The sequence below is a fragment of the Bactrocera dorsalis genome, chromosome 2 (assembly GCF_023373825.1).
Source record: "Bactrocera dorsalis isolate Fly_Bdor chromosome 2, ASM2337382v1, whole genome shotgun sequence".
Taxonomy (NCBI): domain Eukaryota; kingdom Metazoa; phylum Arthropoda; class Insecta; order Diptera; family Tephritidae; genus Bactrocera; species Bactrocera dorsalis.
Window position 1 is genome coordinate 103,001,879 of NC_064304.1, and position 18,120 is coordinate 103,019,998.

The 18,120-nt window shown below is 37.8% G+C and overlaps 1 protein-coding gene across 5 annotated transcripts in view; it reads left to right on the forward strand.

Moving 5' to 3' along the window:
- The window catches only part of LOC105230450 (kin of IRRE-like protein 2), a 407,372-nt gene that overhangs the window by 276,292 nt on the left and 112,960 nt on the right, over window positions 1-18,120 (forward strand). For all 5 annotated transcript variants that reach the window (XM_049447970.1, XM_049447968.1, XM_049447971.1 and 2 more), the window contains exons 4-9: window positions 6,627-6,864; window positions 10,548-10,691; window positions 13,158-13,352; window positions 15,792-15,940; window positions 17,587-17,698; window positions 17,818-17,938. In XM_049447970.1, the coding sequence (XP_049303927.1) occupies window positions 6,627-6,864; window positions 10,548-10,691; window positions 13,158-13,352; window positions 15,792-15,940; window positions 17,587-17,698; window positions 17,818-17,938 (959 nt within the window). The remainder of the gene's footprint in view (window positions 1-6,626; window positions 6,865-10,547; window positions 10,692-13,157; window positions 13,353-15,791; window positions 15,941-17,586; window positions 17,699-17,817; window positions 17,939-18,120) is intronic.

Genomic DNA, 18,120 nt, shown 5'->3' on the forward strand with positions numbered 1-18,120 from the left:
GAATCCAAAAAAGGCTATCCCAAATTGTTGATTTGACAGCAATATTTTAGTGGAATTGACCCGCATTTTGTCGTTCCGTAAATAGAATTAATCCTTATATTAAGCTGGTGGTGCAAAAGGTGTAAAATTCTAAATAATTTGATTCCTGCAAAAGTAAAAGTTTTTACTTTTTACCAATTCCGCGCATTCGTATATCGAATTGTGGTATTTACCTACCGTCCGCAAACTAACTACTGTACATTAGCGCTAACATAAAATCCGTTTAGCTCACATTCATTTTGAATTCCACGTAAAAACACGTAGCGTGATGTAACCGAATTAATTTGCATTGAAACAACAAAATTCGCGCTTTTCATTTCAAATAGAATTCAAATATTTTGTGGCATTTAACAGCGAAATCGATTTGTTACCAATGCGACCGATTTGAAAACAAATTCTATTTTAATTCAGTTAAACCGAATGACCGGTTCAGATACTGCTGATAGTATGCAGGAAAATAATCCTTTATAATGCAAGCCGAATGTGTATGCAGAAAGGAGACAACTATGTGACCTCGATACTTGTTTTTAAATACCTAACGATTTGGAACGCCTAGAAGAACTGTAATAGACAAACTTCAAGATTTAAGTAGAAATTTCGCCAGCTTTTATATATTTTTATAGGTTCAAGCAGCTCACGACATACGGTCTTAGAGCAAGTATCCTCTGTGCAACCAAAGAACATCCGTTTGAAAGCAAGTAAACTGAGACGGCGAAAATAGCTAAATACAAGCGGAGAAGACTCATTACCGAGAAGTGTTGCTCTTTTACTTGAAAAAATGCAGTTTAGGCGGGGCAAATGATTGTAGAAACTTATGGGGAGCATTAGTGAAAAAACGTGTCGAAAATAGTTTCAAATGTTCAAAAATGGCAAATGTGAAGTGAAATACAGGAATCTTCTGGACCCGTGAAAAAGTTTGCTCGGCTCGGTGTTCAGAAAAGACCAGCATCCAAGTGGATTCCTGAGTTACTTTTGATCCATGGATCGTCTCTGCGACCTAACCTAAGTTAATCTATCTTTACCAAGTCCATCTGGTGGAATATATCACAAATTTCTCGATTTAGTAGATTATATCCTCAGATTTGGAACCTTAAAAATAACTGCCTTTGAGTTCGACCCCCTTCGCGGAATTCGTCAACCGTTGAGGGAAGACCTACATGACAACAATCGGCCACTTTGAAATGGGACATCCTACCTCACCCTCTGTACTCTCCTGTCATCACCCTTCTGATTTCTACTTTTTCCGATTGATGACATATGACCTGATCGAAAAGCACATTCGTTTTTCGAATTCGAAAATTGGATTGTTTCATGGATAGCGTCAAAAACCAAAAAACATCCGATCACTATCAAATCTTTCTGCATATTCTGTATATAACGGGTGATTTTTGAGGTTAGGATTTTCATGCATTAGTATTTGACAGATATTCCTTCCCAGTTTTTTTGATGTGATAAAAATCGAATTTGACAGGCAAAATCTACCAAAATTTTGTGTAAAATTAAGTTTTTTAATTTATTTTATTTTTGTTTGGTAATTTTTTTAAAATGATCAAAATGTTGGATTCAATCAAGCATGGACCCACAGAAAACAAAATTGATATAACACTCCTTTAAAACTATCTAAATGCCAAGTCTGCAATTTCTGTAGAAATTTCGTTGACTACGTGCAACACTGTGCGCCGAGGTATTTCAAAACATAATTTATGTCGATTATTCAGTGTCACGCCGCAACCGGCAATCGTATATATAGTATAAATGTATTTTCTACAGAATTTTTTTGCGCAACACAACTAATGCAAACGTGGCATAACAACTAATGTTTTAGTCGCATTGCTCGTGTGTATGCACGCTCACGTGCCACAATATTCGCTGAATAAATAAATAACCTCAGCTTCATAAAATGTATGTACACAAATAGATATATGTATGTATTCGTTTGTAAATAAACATTGGACTGTATTAGTAATGGAACTCTCACTCATTTTTTCTATCTAAAAAATAGGCGTTAATTGCTCGATATTTACTTAGGTGCCCTGTCAACACATTATCTCACACTTTTAAATCGAGAATTTTAAAGGGCAATCAGTAGGATTTTTTCTTAAATAAAGGTAATCTACCACACCATTCCATACTTGAAGTGAAGTGTCATTAAATAAAAGGCTTTGAGTTGCATTTACACGCATTCATTTTAAAACGAATGGAATCGTAAATTTGAGCGATAGCTCACTTGATGGTTAACTTTTATCAATATTTTATAGTACTACAGTCTATAAACGAATCACGCTTATCAGCGGATTTTACACCGGACAAATTCACCATTCACTAGATTTTCACAATACCTCAAATGCTGAAGGAGAGCCTTGACAAAGAGTGCCGCTTTCTACAGCACTGACATGAGCTGCCACCATGTCTGAACTTGGTATCCTCTTACGGTTATCACAGAATGACGTTGACATAACCATCAGCTTCATCAAAATCAGGAAGGACTCTTCGAGCCGTTCGATATCAGACGTGGCTTTAGACAGCGTTCTTCCCTCTAATCTTCTTCAACATAAAACTGGAAAACATGATACGTGCCACTAACACCAAAAGTATAATGCTGCAGGGGTCTCCGGATAATATTAGTATCGTAGGCATTGACAACATTGCCGTCAGCGCAGCCTTTTCCAGCCTAAAAAAACCGGCAGGCCAACACACAAAGATTACTCGTGTCTTAGCAGCTATAAATTTGAAAAATGTTAAGGTCTTTGCACATCGCGGAACCAGTAATAAACTAAGCCTGGAGATCAAGCGTAGAACTATTCTTGCTAACAGATGCTACTTCGGGATCGGTATGCAATTGAGAAGCGACCCTCTCTCGACGAGCAAAAATTACGTTCTGTAAGGCTATCATCATTCCCGTCTTATTATACTCGTATAGCGCAGAAATATGGAGGTTGACGAACAGAGGTGAAAAAGCTATTCGCTGTAAGGTCTTCCGAGACATTCGAGTGGGCGCTGCTCTTCGAAGAAGATGGATCCATGAACAGAATAGCCTTTAGGGCTATATAGTTAGCGCATAAAAATGCATTCGTTGGATTAGGCCGTTAGGCCATGGCAATCGCATGGAAGATAATGAGCCAGTGAAAATCTGAGTTAATAACCAGACTCAGAGGTGAACAATGAAAGCAAAAACGTTCAGGCATCGAATGAAAAGGCGTAACCTCGCAAGGAATAGAGCCAACTGGCGCAGTTTTGTATTCTCGGCCTGGATCGACTCTCAGTTATATTGCCAAAGAAGAAGAAAGTAATCAGCCGCTTTGCAAGCTATTATAACTTTTATCTTAATTGACTCAATTAAGCCCTAACTTGGGTAGGTACTTTAAAGTACCCAAAGCTTGTATAGACCATCCAAATTTTTCGCTTAAAAAAGTTCATATATATAGTATATATTTTTGCATATAAAATTCAATTAAAAATTTATTAAATACTTAATTAAAGTTTCAATTGAGTTGAACCAACGCCTTAATTGTGAAAGCAAATTGATATAATAATAATAATAAATAATTTACACTGACAACATAATTGACTTAGTTTCAGCATAAAACCGACTCTAAGAGAAAAGTTTTTTTTTTAACAAGCTATATAATTTTCATTTAAGCTTTCAACCGAAATATATAGAGTATAACGAAAAAGCGGTCCTATTCAGTTGGAACTATTTCACGATAATGCATAATAACAACTCCGTGCCCAGAGTTCAAAGAGGCATTTTCGCAAATGCCGCGATTTTATTAACTGTTTAGGTTCAAGAATTTCTATAGTATATCCACTTACTTTCTGGGATATTTTGTACTCCCAATTTGTGAATGCTTTTACCAGCTTTTTCTGCGTGAAATCATAAAAGATAACAAGCTTTCAATCAAAAAACCAAACAACCTTCAAAATGATTCGAAAGCAAAAATGAAAATGTTACTATTATAATCCTTGAACAAAATATTCTCAAAATTTAATATACTCGTGCATATATAAAATATCACATAGAAGCCATAACTTAAATATTCGCACATTCATGAAATTCACTTCATTGCCTTTCGTAATCCAATCAAATCCTTGCCGCAATTAATACGCCACATGCTACACAATTTCATTATAATGCTTCATTAAACAGTGACAGCAAGTGTCAAGTCGTGCGAAGCAAGCACGAAAGCAGATAACTAAAAATTTTAGAAACAACAACGGCAATTAGAACAACAAAATAGCTATCAATGACAACAGCAACAGCAACAACAATAATAATAACAATAATCAGTGATAATCAGGACAAACGTGTCAAATGCATAGATGACAGCGGCGACATCGGGCTAACTGATGCATAGAAGCGAGGAAGTAGTTTATATAGTACGAGTACATATGAAGTATATAAGAATATATACAGTATACAGTATGTACGGGTATATGGTCTTATTTTGAAAATGTGAAAATCTGAAGTTCAGTGTATAATAGTGCCCTTAAAGAAATTGAAATGTAATAGTGAAATTTAATATAAATTTTATAGATCACGGTTTAAGGCTAAATAATGAATATTAATGAGATTTAAAGGCTAACAAAATGTTGACTGATTTTAATATTGCTTTTGTTTCAATATGTAAGATACGCGTAACATATTGCAGAAAGGTTTAATTTTGCAAAAATAAGCAGTGACGTGTTCAAGAAGCAAACTATTGGGGTTATAAACCTCTTTACATCACGTATAGTTTTTTAGTTTTAATTTAAAGTAATATATTACGAGTACAGCTGCAATTAAACATTGCTACTCGTTAGATTATTCTCAAACACAGTGGCATATTTTCGGAACAATTTATTCAAATCTGTCCGGTATAGCACTTAGCTGTCTTAGAAATTAACGTCTCCAAATCATTTCCTGATATGGAAAACTTGCTTATTTAACAAGATTTTTTCACCAAACTCCGTGTAGATCATTTTCTAAGCCAACACCACAAGCTACGAACATATTGTTCAGATCGTACAACTATAGCATATAGCTGACATACAAATAGAGGCATCCAAATCATTTCCTGATATGGAAAACTTGCTTATTTAACAAGATTTCTTCTCGATTTTCGGCACAGCTTATTCTCCATAGCAATGGTACAAGCTCCGAAAATATTATTCAGATCGGACCACCATAGCCTATAGCCGTCATACAAACTAATTTATGGTATTAGAAAAGTAAATTTTAATTTGGCATTTAATAATATCTCTGAAACAACATTTTGCGTTAAACTAATTAAAAATTTAAAGAAATATAATATTATAAGATTTTCAAATGTCCATTATGCACCTCAAACGAGCATGATTCAGTACATTCAATTTCACGCCTGGAGGTATGCTACACCTATGACACTTACTCATATCTACTTATATATACTCGCATATAAATGCATAAAATACCATGAGTGTGCACGAAGTACTTTGAATATGTCATTCCACCTTGCAACAACCTAACATGCAACTTACCACACCACGGTTGCATTAACTCAGGATCTTGTGGGATTTAATAAAATTACGCCCCTCCAATGTACTCGATGCTCGGCATGCGCTGCCATAACAATAGCCTTGGAAAAGGGAAAGAAAAAAGTGCAAATTAAAACAACAAAAGCACAAAACGGCTGAAATAATATACCGCAAATGTGTGCATTTTCAACCGATGTCGTCGTATTTGGACTTCTAGCTTGCAGCAAGTAATTGTAATTTAATTTCCAATTAGCAAACAAGCAACTAAATCGAAAATCCTTCCTGCCACAAGCACGTCGCATGCAACAAGACATGTAGGAAACTTAATTACTCACACATATAGCATACATATGTATGTATATAGCAACATAGACACACACACACACGCATGCAGTTTAGTTGCCAGTTGTCTCATGTAAAATGCAGGCGAAAGCAAAGTTGTGACAGTAGTTGTTGTTACAGGTGACGGTTGTTGAGTGTATATATGTAAACGAAAGTATACAGCATACATATATATATGTATATGTATTTATAACGGAGAAAACTAAAATGTGCTTGGTTTCAACAAATAAAAATGCCGTGATACGTGCAACTTACATATGAGCATGTTGCCACCATGCTTGTAACTTGGCTATGAGTGTGTTGCAGAAGCGGTCGGTAGCTTTGTATGACATTGAATAACCGAAAAAATGTAATTTAAAAATTTTGAGGTCTGGTTGCAAAATATTTGCATTTCTCCTGACATTTTTTGGCCTTTCTACAACAAATAGATTATTGGGTTTTGTGCGTAATCTGAAATTTTATTTTGGGAAACGCAAACTGAATATCTAAAACTGAAGCTCACTGAAATCAAACTTGTTCTCGACTTAATATTTTTATTTTTATGCTTTGGACGATTTCGGAGTTAACTTCAGTAACCGAAGTTGCTCGAAATACAGAGGTGCTTTGAATTTGTAAAACTAATGGTTATATAGTATATTAAAAAATATCAAAAAAAATCAATTAATTAATATTTAAATACATTATCATCTCCCTACTTGTTCCACACATTTAGCTAAACAAATATTTTTTGTCTCTCTCTCTCTTTCCTGCAGCCTGTTGGCATATATGCGAAAAAATACGAATGGGCCGCCCGACCTTCTAGCAGCAGTGGCGGTAATCTACATCTTGACCTACATCCGCCGCCTATGCAAATCGGCGGCGATTGTTCGCTGTGGATACGTTCGGCGACGCTAGACTTCGACGATGGCTTGTGGGAGTGCCAAGTGACGGCGAGTGATTTTACAACACAAGATGCACTCACCAGCCAACCAGTGCGACTGGTTGTCAGAGGTAAGTTGTTTTATTACATTCGCTTAGAAGCAAAGGGTTTGTCTGTCTGCTTATACATATACTTACTATACATATATAAGAAGTTATTCCCTCATAACAAAACTGGCGGCGAAGTTTTATTACCATAGCGGCATTTTGGTATCAAAATGTATTCCCAAACGATAGAGGAATATCGATCTGAAATTTTGTATACACCAATCAGAATCAAGTTCTTCTATGGAAATCTTTTTTCGTTAAAGAGATATCTTGACGAAATTTGGCACAGATTATTACCCAAGCCAACGGTACAATCTCTGAGCAAATTTTTCAAATCGGACACCTAGAGCATATAGCTGCCATACAAACTGACCGATCCAAATTGAGTTTTTTTATGTAAACTTCTTTGCTTGTGAAATTTTAGCTTCGATGTAACCGAAATTAACTTAGAACTTCAATTACCGAGACAATTGCGCACTTGTAGATAAGATTGCTGCTAATCAAATGTCGAATCACAAAAATTTACACTTTCAACCACATAGCATACCTTTTTTTATAAATTTTTTCTCTTTGTAACACTCAAACTTTTCCCACTTTATTCTTTTCACTCCCACTTTATTGCACTTTTCGTATGTTTGTCTTTGAGTAAACCGTTTTTTCTATAAAACAGACTAATTAAATTATATTGCCTCGAGTTGTCGCCTGTTTTCCAATCAAGCACAATCTAAGCAAAGGTTAACCAAGAAAAAGGAGAAATTGAAAGAAAAAAATGTGAGCGCAAGAGGAGAAAGTTGCAAGTTGTTACAGCTGAGACCAATTCAGTAATTTGCCATGCTGTTGCACTGGTACAAGCTATGACTGACCTCTTAAAACTTAATTAATTTTAAATCTTATCTAATTTTCCAACACGTTGGCTGCAATTGCCATGGCTTTCAAGGCTTACCTTGCAACCGGTATACTGCAGCATCCGACATACACAAGTCCCTGCAACTGTGCCACCGCTTTGCGTGCGCACTAAGAAGAGTATGTGGGTGGTTTGTATGTGTGTTTGCGTATCATTAGCCGCAGGTCTATAGAAATATGCATACGTGTGTTTGCATGGAACTAGCAATGCGGGTAAAAATACAACAAGGAAATTGACCCTAACGCAGCTGATGACTCCATGCTGTTAAAGCACTTGCTCTCTTCGCAAACACCTACACGTACACATATGTATGAGCATATAGAGATATATGTGCTTGTATAAGAGCGCTTAGTTGATATGCACCTTGATTTACCTTGTGGCAACAACACTCAACTCAACTCAACACATTTAACATAGAATTAACTCCTATCCATTTACTCGTTTTACACTTAGTGCAATTTCGCCTTTAGCTGTATTTATATGAAAATGCGTTTATATATACGATAAATATATGTTTATATACAAAAGTATATGAATATATATGCTCCAGAGTTTAATTAATGTACTCACATACAACTTCTTTCAACAATGACATGAAGAGAAATGTACAAGCAAAATTATTGACACAATATTTTTATTTAAAATATGGACTCAGTTTCCTGTAAAAAAAAAGAAAAACCAATAACTGCGATTGAACAAACTAAAATGCCTTTGAGAGAAGGGGTTTATATACAAGAATTTAATTTTTATCGGCCAATTTGTATGGCAGCTATATGCTATAGTAATTCGTTCGATGCAATTTCTTCAGAGATTGTAGCGTTTCCTTTGACAATACTCCATGCCAAATTTCGTGAAGATTCCTTTTCAAATGAAAAAGATGTCCATACAAATCCCTGATTTCGATCGTTCAGTTTGTATGGCAGCCACATTCTATAGTCCTTCGATCTACAGGAATTCTTCGGAGATTGTAGTACTACGTAGAATAATAATCCATCTCAACTTTCGTGAAAATATCTTTTTAAATAAAAAAATTTTACATACAAGGATAAGATTTTGTATGACTGTCAATAACATCTGTGCCAAATCTGACATCAAATCAGTCATTAGTGCTTAGTGTGACGCTTGTCTTTCTGAAGCACATATAATGCATTCGGCGATTCTTACAATGAACGAAATTATTAAACAGAGACGTTTCATCGAATTTAGTGTGCGAAATCAAATTTCTGGTGCCGAAACATTTAGAATGTTCGGCTCATTCCGACAAATGAGCATTTTTTGGGGGCGAAAGTAACGTGTGCAAAATTTCAGTTCGATATCTATTCGAAATAGTATTGCCACCTTTTTAGAAACTGTTAGCACACAATTTCAGCAACAGCTGCTAATATTTATCTTTTTAAATATTCCCAAAATAATCTTCTCATCAACAATTTACTTGACTGAAAGAGACATTTTTGTGGCAGACACTTCTAACATTTTCAACTTGACTGTATGCTACCAACATATACTTGACCGTAATTTACTTAAATAATCCTACAAACAAGGTGCATAAAAGCAATAAACCGCTCAGCATGCGCCAAACCTAAACGACATTAATGCGGTCACATAACACCTGAGCTCCATGCAGAGGCTAGAAAGTAACGGGTGATTTTTTTGAGGTTAGGATTTTCATGCATTAGTATTTGACAGATCTCGTGGGATTTCAGACATGGTGTCAAAGAGAAAGATGCTCAGTATGCTTTGACATTTCATCATGAATAGACTTACTAACGAGCAACGCTTGCAAATCATTGAATTTTATTACCAAAAGCAGTGTTCGGTTCGAAATGTGTTTCGCGCGCGTGTTTTGTTCAGCGATGAGGCTCATTTCTGGTTGAATGGCTACGTAAATAAGCAAAATTGCCGCATTTGGGGTGAAGAGCAACCAGAAGCCGTTCAAGAACTGCCCATGCATCCCGAAAAATGCACTGTTTGGTGTGGTTTGTACGCTGGTGGAATCATTGGACCGTATTTTTTCAAAGATGCTGTTGGACGCAACGTTACGGTGAATGGCGATCGCTATCGTTCGATGCTAACAAACTTTTTTTGTTGCCAAAAATGAAGAAAACTGGACTTGGTTTGACATGTGGTTTCAACAAGATGGCGCTACATGCCACACAGCTCGCGATTCTATGGCCATTTTGAGGGAAAACTTCGGACAAACAATTCATCTCAAGAAATGGACCCGTAAGATCATGCGATTTAACGCCTTTTAGAACTATTTTTTTGTGGGGCCACGTCAAGTCTAAAGTCTACAGAAATAAGCCAGCAACTATTCCAGCTTTGGAAGACAACATTTCCGAAGAAATTCGGGCTATTCCGGCCGAAATGCTCGAAAAAGTTGCCCAAAATTGGACTTTCCGAATGGACCACCTAAGACGCAGCCGCGGTCAACATTTAAATGAAATTATCTTCAAAAGAAACCGATGAGATTTTGCAAATTTTATGCGTTTTTTTTTTTAAAAAAGTTATCAAGCTCTTAAAAAATCACCCTATATATTGGAAAGCAACCGCCCTGTTAACAACAAGATATCACTCATCCGCCCAGTAATACACCACTGCGGCACAGCTTCAAGCAACATTTCATAATTTGTATTTTATTGGTTTAATTGGATTTTTTTGTATGTTTTCTCTGCTGGTCATTTCTTGCGGCAACCCCGTTAGTTAATTCTCACATTTTTTTAATATTTTATCCCTCTTCTCTGTTTAAACATACACACATATTCCGATATTTATGAATTTTTCCTTTTTTTCTAACATTTTGCAGTGGTGCCACAACGTCCACGCCTGGAGTATGAGGGCGCACATGTTCCACCCGGACATAATATTACCATCGACTCGGGTGCTCTGGCGACCGTTAAATGCGTATCGCACTATGGCAATCCGCCTGCCACACTCAAATGGTATCTCGGTAAGTTGTTTTAGTAAAATACTAGGGTTACACTAACCATATGTATAACTTTGGAGATCACACACTTTTTATAGACATTAGCAAATTTTATATATCTTATTTATTGGCCTAGACAACGCTTTCGCGATAACAGCCGAGTTTAAAGTCGTTCTTTCTCTTCGCTGTCTGACGCCAATTGGAGTTTCCAAGTGTAGTCAGCTCCTTCTCCACCTGGTCTTTCTAACGGAGTTTCCTCTTCCTCTGCTTAACTGCGTGGAATACTCTCAGATCTGAAGTGTTTTCATCTATTCGGACGGCATTACCAAGCCTGCGTAGTCGCCGTCTTTTAATTCATTGAGCTATGCCAATGTCGTCGGATATCTCGTACAGCTCATCGTTCCATCGACCGCGGTATTTGCTGTTGCCAATGTTCAAAGGGCCCTAAATCTTTCGCAGAATCTTTCTTTCGAAAACTCGGAACGCGGACTCGTCAGATGTTATCATGGTCCACGCTTGAACTGCAGAATTTGGTCTTTTTCGTCGAGAGAGGACTTTACTTGTGAATTACCTCTCAGTCCGAAGGACCACCTGTTGACAAGAATTATTCTGCGTTGGCCTTCGAAACTGAAGTTGTTGTTGGTGTTAATGCTGGTTCCAATGTAGATGGCATTATCTACTACTTCGAAATTATGACTGTCAATGATGTCGTGGGAGTCTAGTCGCGACAGGAGATATTTTGTCTTGCCCTTCTTCACCACCAGATCCATTTGTTTCGCTTCTTTGTCCAACATGGATAAAGCAGAACTAACAGCATACGTCAGCACCTGTACTATACAAAATTGTACCTTCTCTACTCAGCTCTGTGGTTCGAATTATTTTCTCCAGGAGCTCCGGTGGGCTTTAATCATTCACACAGTATGGTCGATAGAACCTTATATGCGATGTTAAGAAGGCTATTAAGAAGGCTTATCCCACGGTAGTTGGCGCAAATTGTGGAGTCCCCCTTTTTTTGGATGAAATATCTATATAAATCTACATCATGACGAGCTGCCTCGATTTAGCATATGTCCATTTCTCTTTCCATCTTTCTGCATGCATATATGCGAATAGTCCCTCGGTTTTTCCGATACCGTTCCGAAATTTAGCACACGTACTTTTCTCTCAAGAAATTGCCAACGAAACTGAACGATCGGAATCCAATCGTTGTATGGAAAACTTTCGTATTTACCAAAAGTTGTTGACATGGCTAAAAGAAAACAAAAGGGATATTGACCAAGATGTAACGAAAAGAGTAATCGACAAAGATGTAAACAAAGGTTGTTGCCTTGACTAAATGCAAACACGAGTTTTTGTCTTGACTAAAAGTAAACGAAAGAGTATTGACGCTACAAAATGTAAACAAAGGACTCATTGGTCCTATAAAAGGCAAAAAAAGACTATCTGACTTAAATATAAATATAGTTACATGTGTCCAATTCATTTCCAATTCATTATTCGGAACTTCTGATATCGCATAACTTTAAGATATAGCTGACATACAAGAGCGATCAAAATCAAAATAAAGAACTCTTTATACCATTTTTTCGTATAAGAAATGCTCTTCTGAAAGGTATTAAAGTTTTGCTGCAGCCGAAGTTAACGTTTAACAAAACTCTTTGTGCTAAGTGTAACCCTCGTAAGCGCTTAGTTCTTTTATATAAACTAATTTGAGCACACCAAAATTATATTAACCTTCATACCACGAATGGTTAGGGAAGGATAATAGTTTCGTTCACCATTATGCTCACCTATAAAGTATGTCTCTTTGCTCGAAATGTGCTTGGATTATGCCAGCAACTTGCCACATCTGCATGGGCAAAGACTGCATAAAATAGCAACATGTTATCAACAACATTTTAGTTGCCACACATAAACCTGGTCCTTTTTTGGCTATTCCTACCTACGTAATTATTATTATACTCGTAGCTGTCGGCTTAATTACGCATGTATTTGTGTGTGTATCATAATCCATGCAATCTAATTTGCTAATGTCCGGTCAGTAAGTGGCATGTTGACCTAGAGTTGGCGCTGCTTCCACCACCAAAACTCTAATTATACATGTACATATATACAAGTATATACTTACATAATTCTACTCATGTACACATAATCCCACTAATAATCTGCAACCGCCACTACCCTAATGCTTTTTAATGATATTACCACTACTACCATAATATAAGTATGTAGACCTATTATAGGTACCTCCTGTTACCTCCCACTTGTACTTACATATTTGTGTGTTATTATATCATTTTTTGTTTCGAGTTTAGTTTTTATTAAGCATATAGTCCCATGTACTTTTTTAAGCCTTACACCCTACAATCAGCTTCCTGAATAATATATCAATATAGACTATACAACAATACTCTCTATTGGTCGAATTTCTTCATAACTCATCCTGTTTTTTATTAAAATCCATTTTACTCTTTTACAATATCCTTCCAGGTGACCAAGAAATTCAACCGATTCATCCGCAAATCAACAATACCGAACCGGATAATCCGCGCACCTGGTCGGCAACGTCTGTCGTTCAAGTGACGGCGATGCGTGAACGCCATGGTGACATTTTGCGCTGTCTCGCCTATCATGAATCTTATACGGCGAAATCTGTGCCAGTTGAGGCACGTTTGGATGTAAAATGTGAGTATAAATATGTATCATATGATGTTGTATTTACAGCATGGCGAAACGAATATGCAAGTATCATGAATAAAATGTTTTGATGGCAATAAAAAATAACAGTATACCACCATTTTGTATCTGATACTCGTACAGTCTTCAGCAGTACGTTCATATCGAAGAAAATCACTAAACAAAATTTCGTAATTTTGAGTTCTCCGTTTTTATGAATCGGGTAGAATACACTTAAATTCCATTCGTCATGTCTGTTTTCGTCCGGTTATATTCTACAAAGAAGCTGATACATGCTCTTTATCAGTTCCTTGCCGCCGTATTTGAATACCTCGGCCGGCAATCCATTGGCCTCTGCTGCTTTGTTGTTCTTTAGACGTGTAATTGCTATTCGAACTTCTTCACGGTCGAACAATGGAATATCCGCTCCATCATCAGCGCTTGGGGAATCGGGTTCGCCACCTGTTAGTGTTATACTTTCACTGCTATACAGCAGGTTAGAGAAGTGTTCCCTTCATAATTTCAGTATGCTCGAGGCATCTGCCACTAGATCGCCTCTAAGGGTTCTACAAGAGTATACTTTGATCTTTATACAGTCTGTCTGTCGCCGCATGTTTTCGTAGAATTTGTGAGCATTACTCCTGTCGGCCATGTAATTCTACAGGAGCTGAGGAGACAAACCTTAGACTCGCCATGCTCTAGTCACAATGCGCAACCATAAATAAGACCTAGAGGGTTATAGAACCGTAAATATATTAAGAATCTTCCAAGGTTATCCTTTCCCGAAACGCTTTCACAAATCTAAACGCTCTTGCAATATCATAGAGACCTTTGAAAACTCAAAGCAACCACCTCTTTTAGAGTTTTCTTATAATATCAGGGAAACTTTGAAAAACTTCGCTTAGAGAAGACTCGCACCTGTATTGCTTCACTCATACAAAAAACACTTATGTTTAACAAGTAATACGTGGAAAATTATTTCTCAACCATTATCCTGGCTTCCTTGTTTTCAGTGACCGATTTTTTACCACCAAAATCAATGCTTGATAAGCTCATGAAGTTGAATGAGCAGCGTATTTTTGTATCCTGGCATAATTGTGACAAATTAAACCGCAAATCAACGCCAGCAGCAGCAAAAATATAGAGCACATATTACTTGTGTGTCAAAAGCCGCTGTTGTTGTTATTATTATTATAGTAAATTCAATTAAATTAATTTTTCGTTTCACTGAGTGCTGGACTATACATGTCAAGCGAACACATTACGGTCGACCTAAATTCTTCCGACTCCACGCGCCACTGACTGCCGACCACATCAGTCACACTAAGCCACGCAGTAAGCCACAAATCAGCAAAAGCTTACCCATACACGCACAACTCAGCTACAATTACAGTTGCGGGGCTTGCTAGGCTTATTTGTAGGTCTGTGCATGTGAGTGTGTTTGAGTATTTGTGTATGTGTATATGTGGCTGTGTTTGTGTATTTATTCTGCTGTGTAACATTTTCAACAATCTATTTGTTCGCTATAAGCCCAGGTTGTTGTCGGCCAGTCAACCAACGCACCCACCTACCCGCAGCCAACAGTCACCAACCGCCAGCCACCAGACTGTGTGTGTGTTGACTAGGCAGCCAATATTTCAATTTGGCCGTCAGCCAAGGAAAAGCCAACAAATTTGATCAGTTGCCTTACCAATACTAGCTAGACGGTGAGTGCATCAGTCCCGCCAACTGTGCGCTGCCTTAAAAGCTTTTCGGCGGCTATTTCACCTTGTTTTGGTTGCACCAACACCAATAACGCCAACAATGACGCCGACGCGGCCGCAGCGAAAATCAATTAAATTAACTGTGAATTTACACATTTCCGCGTGTATGCGGCCACCACGCGGCAGCTCCAACGACAGCGTTGGTTGGGCGAGAAGCAACAACATTTGTATGCCTGCGGTCTACCGTACAAGCGAATATATAGTATTTATATATGTGTAGTATGCAAGTGTGTGTGTAGGCGCGCTTTCTAACTGTATGTCTGTCTGTCTGTCGCAATGCGACTTTGTCTCTGCGCTTTTGCTTGCTTTTATTTATCTTTAATATTCTATTTATGGCTTATTGCTTTTATTGTTTTTGTTATTGTTTTGTGTATTTTTGTCTTAGTCGCTTTTGTTATTTTCCTTTTCAGTGCCCAAATGTTTCGATATAAATCCTTCTAGCCTTAAGAATTTTATTGCTTTCTTAACGGTTTTATTATTGCTGTCAATAGCAAAGCGCGTCACAGCTCCACACGCACAGCAGCTCGGTTGAGCTCGGTTCAGCTCAGTTCAGCTAAGGTGCCGTTGACCGGCAGCGCCCCAGCCAACACATTTATTATTATTGTTACAATTTTATGCTTCCGTTGCGCATTGTTTTCCTTTCATTCGTGTTATTTGTATTTTCACAACTTCCATCTTGTTGCAGATGCGCCAACCATCCGTCTAATTGGCTCACCGGAAATCGACTTAGAGGAGGATAAGGATGCGCTTATCCTGCGTTGCGTTGCCGATGCCAATCCACCGGCAAGTATTGTGTGGCGGCGTGCGGGTCGTTCGGAAATCGCCAGCTTGCAGGTGAGTGAAATTTCCTAGTATAACTTGGCATTTACAGTGTTACAACAATAACAGCAACTGGTCTTTGGGGAAATTGTTTAAGCACTGGTAAATGCGCTTACATATACTCGTATATAGGGAAGTTGAACTTAGTGGGAAATGGCAGCTGTCTTATATTGATATCTCGAGAGTGTGGAGGAATAAAACGGTTATTACTTTCAATTACATTTTAGTTATATTTTTTAGTAGTTCAAAGAAAACGACTGAGCGATCATCGAACGAAACTTTTCCAAAGATACTTGACTCTCTAAATAAACAAAGTGCTCACCAAAATGAGATATAAATATTTGTTCGTATAAGACTTATTACTTATATAAGTATTTGGCGAGAACTTCCCTTCTGGGGTGCCCCTACTCACATTCCATTGTACCCGCACACTGTCCCATTCCGTCACGATGGTTCTATCGCAAATAAGTTTAAAAGTCAAGTTTGAAGATGAAGTGCTTAAGGTTCGAATAAACTCGGATCCTATTCAAACCTCCAATGACAACTTCCGGCCGAACGTTGTTGAATGGTCCTCCGATATCGAGTGAGGTCCACTTCAAACTCCTTATTCCTTACGGTCCACTCGAACCAGAGACAAGAGTGTGAAAGGCCGCATCCACTGACATACCTTTGCATTAAGCATGCTGTACTCTTGAAATTTCTTAGAATACTACTCCTTAAGTTCAGATCAATCAATCTCTCCAACGTTTTCAAGCAAACGGAGGGGAGACTAATGATATTCTTTACCGAAAATTGCGATCTCCTACCGGTCTTCGAGATGAACGCGACTCCAGCCAGTGTCCACGCCCTAGGAACATATGCCAATCTAATGCAATTCACAACTGGCCGGTAGTTGCACGAAAACATTACAGTACGCTTGCAGCTGCGCTAATATGATGCCATCTGGCCATGGACCGGGATCTGGAATGGTTTGAATAAGTTGATCGTCCATGTTGGGTGACATTCATCCAGCAGGCTCGAAAAGGATGCGCAATCCGCCGCCCGAAATCTACTATCCCCGGATAAGGAATGCTTGGAAAGTGAGTTCCTAGGAGCAGCTAAAGATATTCTGACTGCTTAAATTCCAGTCATCCTTACTCATCCTTAAGTCGGTGGTTCATATCTGGCTGATACTACCACTAGAACTCGTTTGCATATACTGCTCTAAAATGATTAAAGAATCTTGAAAGCGCTATTAGTAATATGTGTATATCATCCCTAAATATTAGTGTTGAGTACTAGGTACACAGTACACAGACTCACAAAACTTTTAGATCCCAAAATAGCCAGATGTTGCATGACATTTAAAGCAAAATGGGAATTTGATTGCTTACGGTCTATCATCTTATCATACGACAAGGAGAGGGCTCATAAGTTTTAGACAACAGACTCTTAAATGGATTGGATTTTGGAGATTATAATTCAAACCTTATTTTGCTATCCTTTCTAACAAGTTAAACTCTTGGAAAAATAGTTTAAAGATTCGAAATTTCAATTTTGTCTATTGGGAGCACATGACTTCTAAATACACATATGTCTGTTCTTAAGTTGGCCTTATTTTACTTTCATATTCGAATTACTTTTATCGCTAATTTCCTTCGCTTTATCTTTCATGCTCACAGGAGACACTGCAACTGCGTCCTGTAGGCCGTCGCGATGCCGGACTCTACACATGTCAAGCCCAAAACTCGGTGGGCACCTCAGAGCAGCTCTCCGTACAGTTGGACGTTAAATGTAAGCATCTTTATTTTCGTTTCAGCGTTCTACCATAAGCGATTTAAGGTCATCTTTAAATACATCGCTCACTGTTCATCACTCACCATTTTTTCATTTTTTGTTTTTCCCTTTCGCAGATTCGCCAAAAATAGTTTCGGCTGGACCGGATCGACTTACTACAGCGCCATTATTCAGTCCAGCCGCATTTGAGTGCGTCGCCGAAGGCAATCCGATGCCCAGCTATAAATGGGTGCAGAGGTAAGTGCAATAGCCGTAAGCAAAATATGACTATTTTTATTTATGAAAGCGTCGAGCGTAATTTAGTTTGCGTTTCAATATTTTGGTTGACAGCACACAACTTTAATCCACTGCGCCATCAAATGTCGCCTTAAAGCTATTTTTCACTTTTCGCTCCGTCAAAAATTTAACGGCATGAGTGC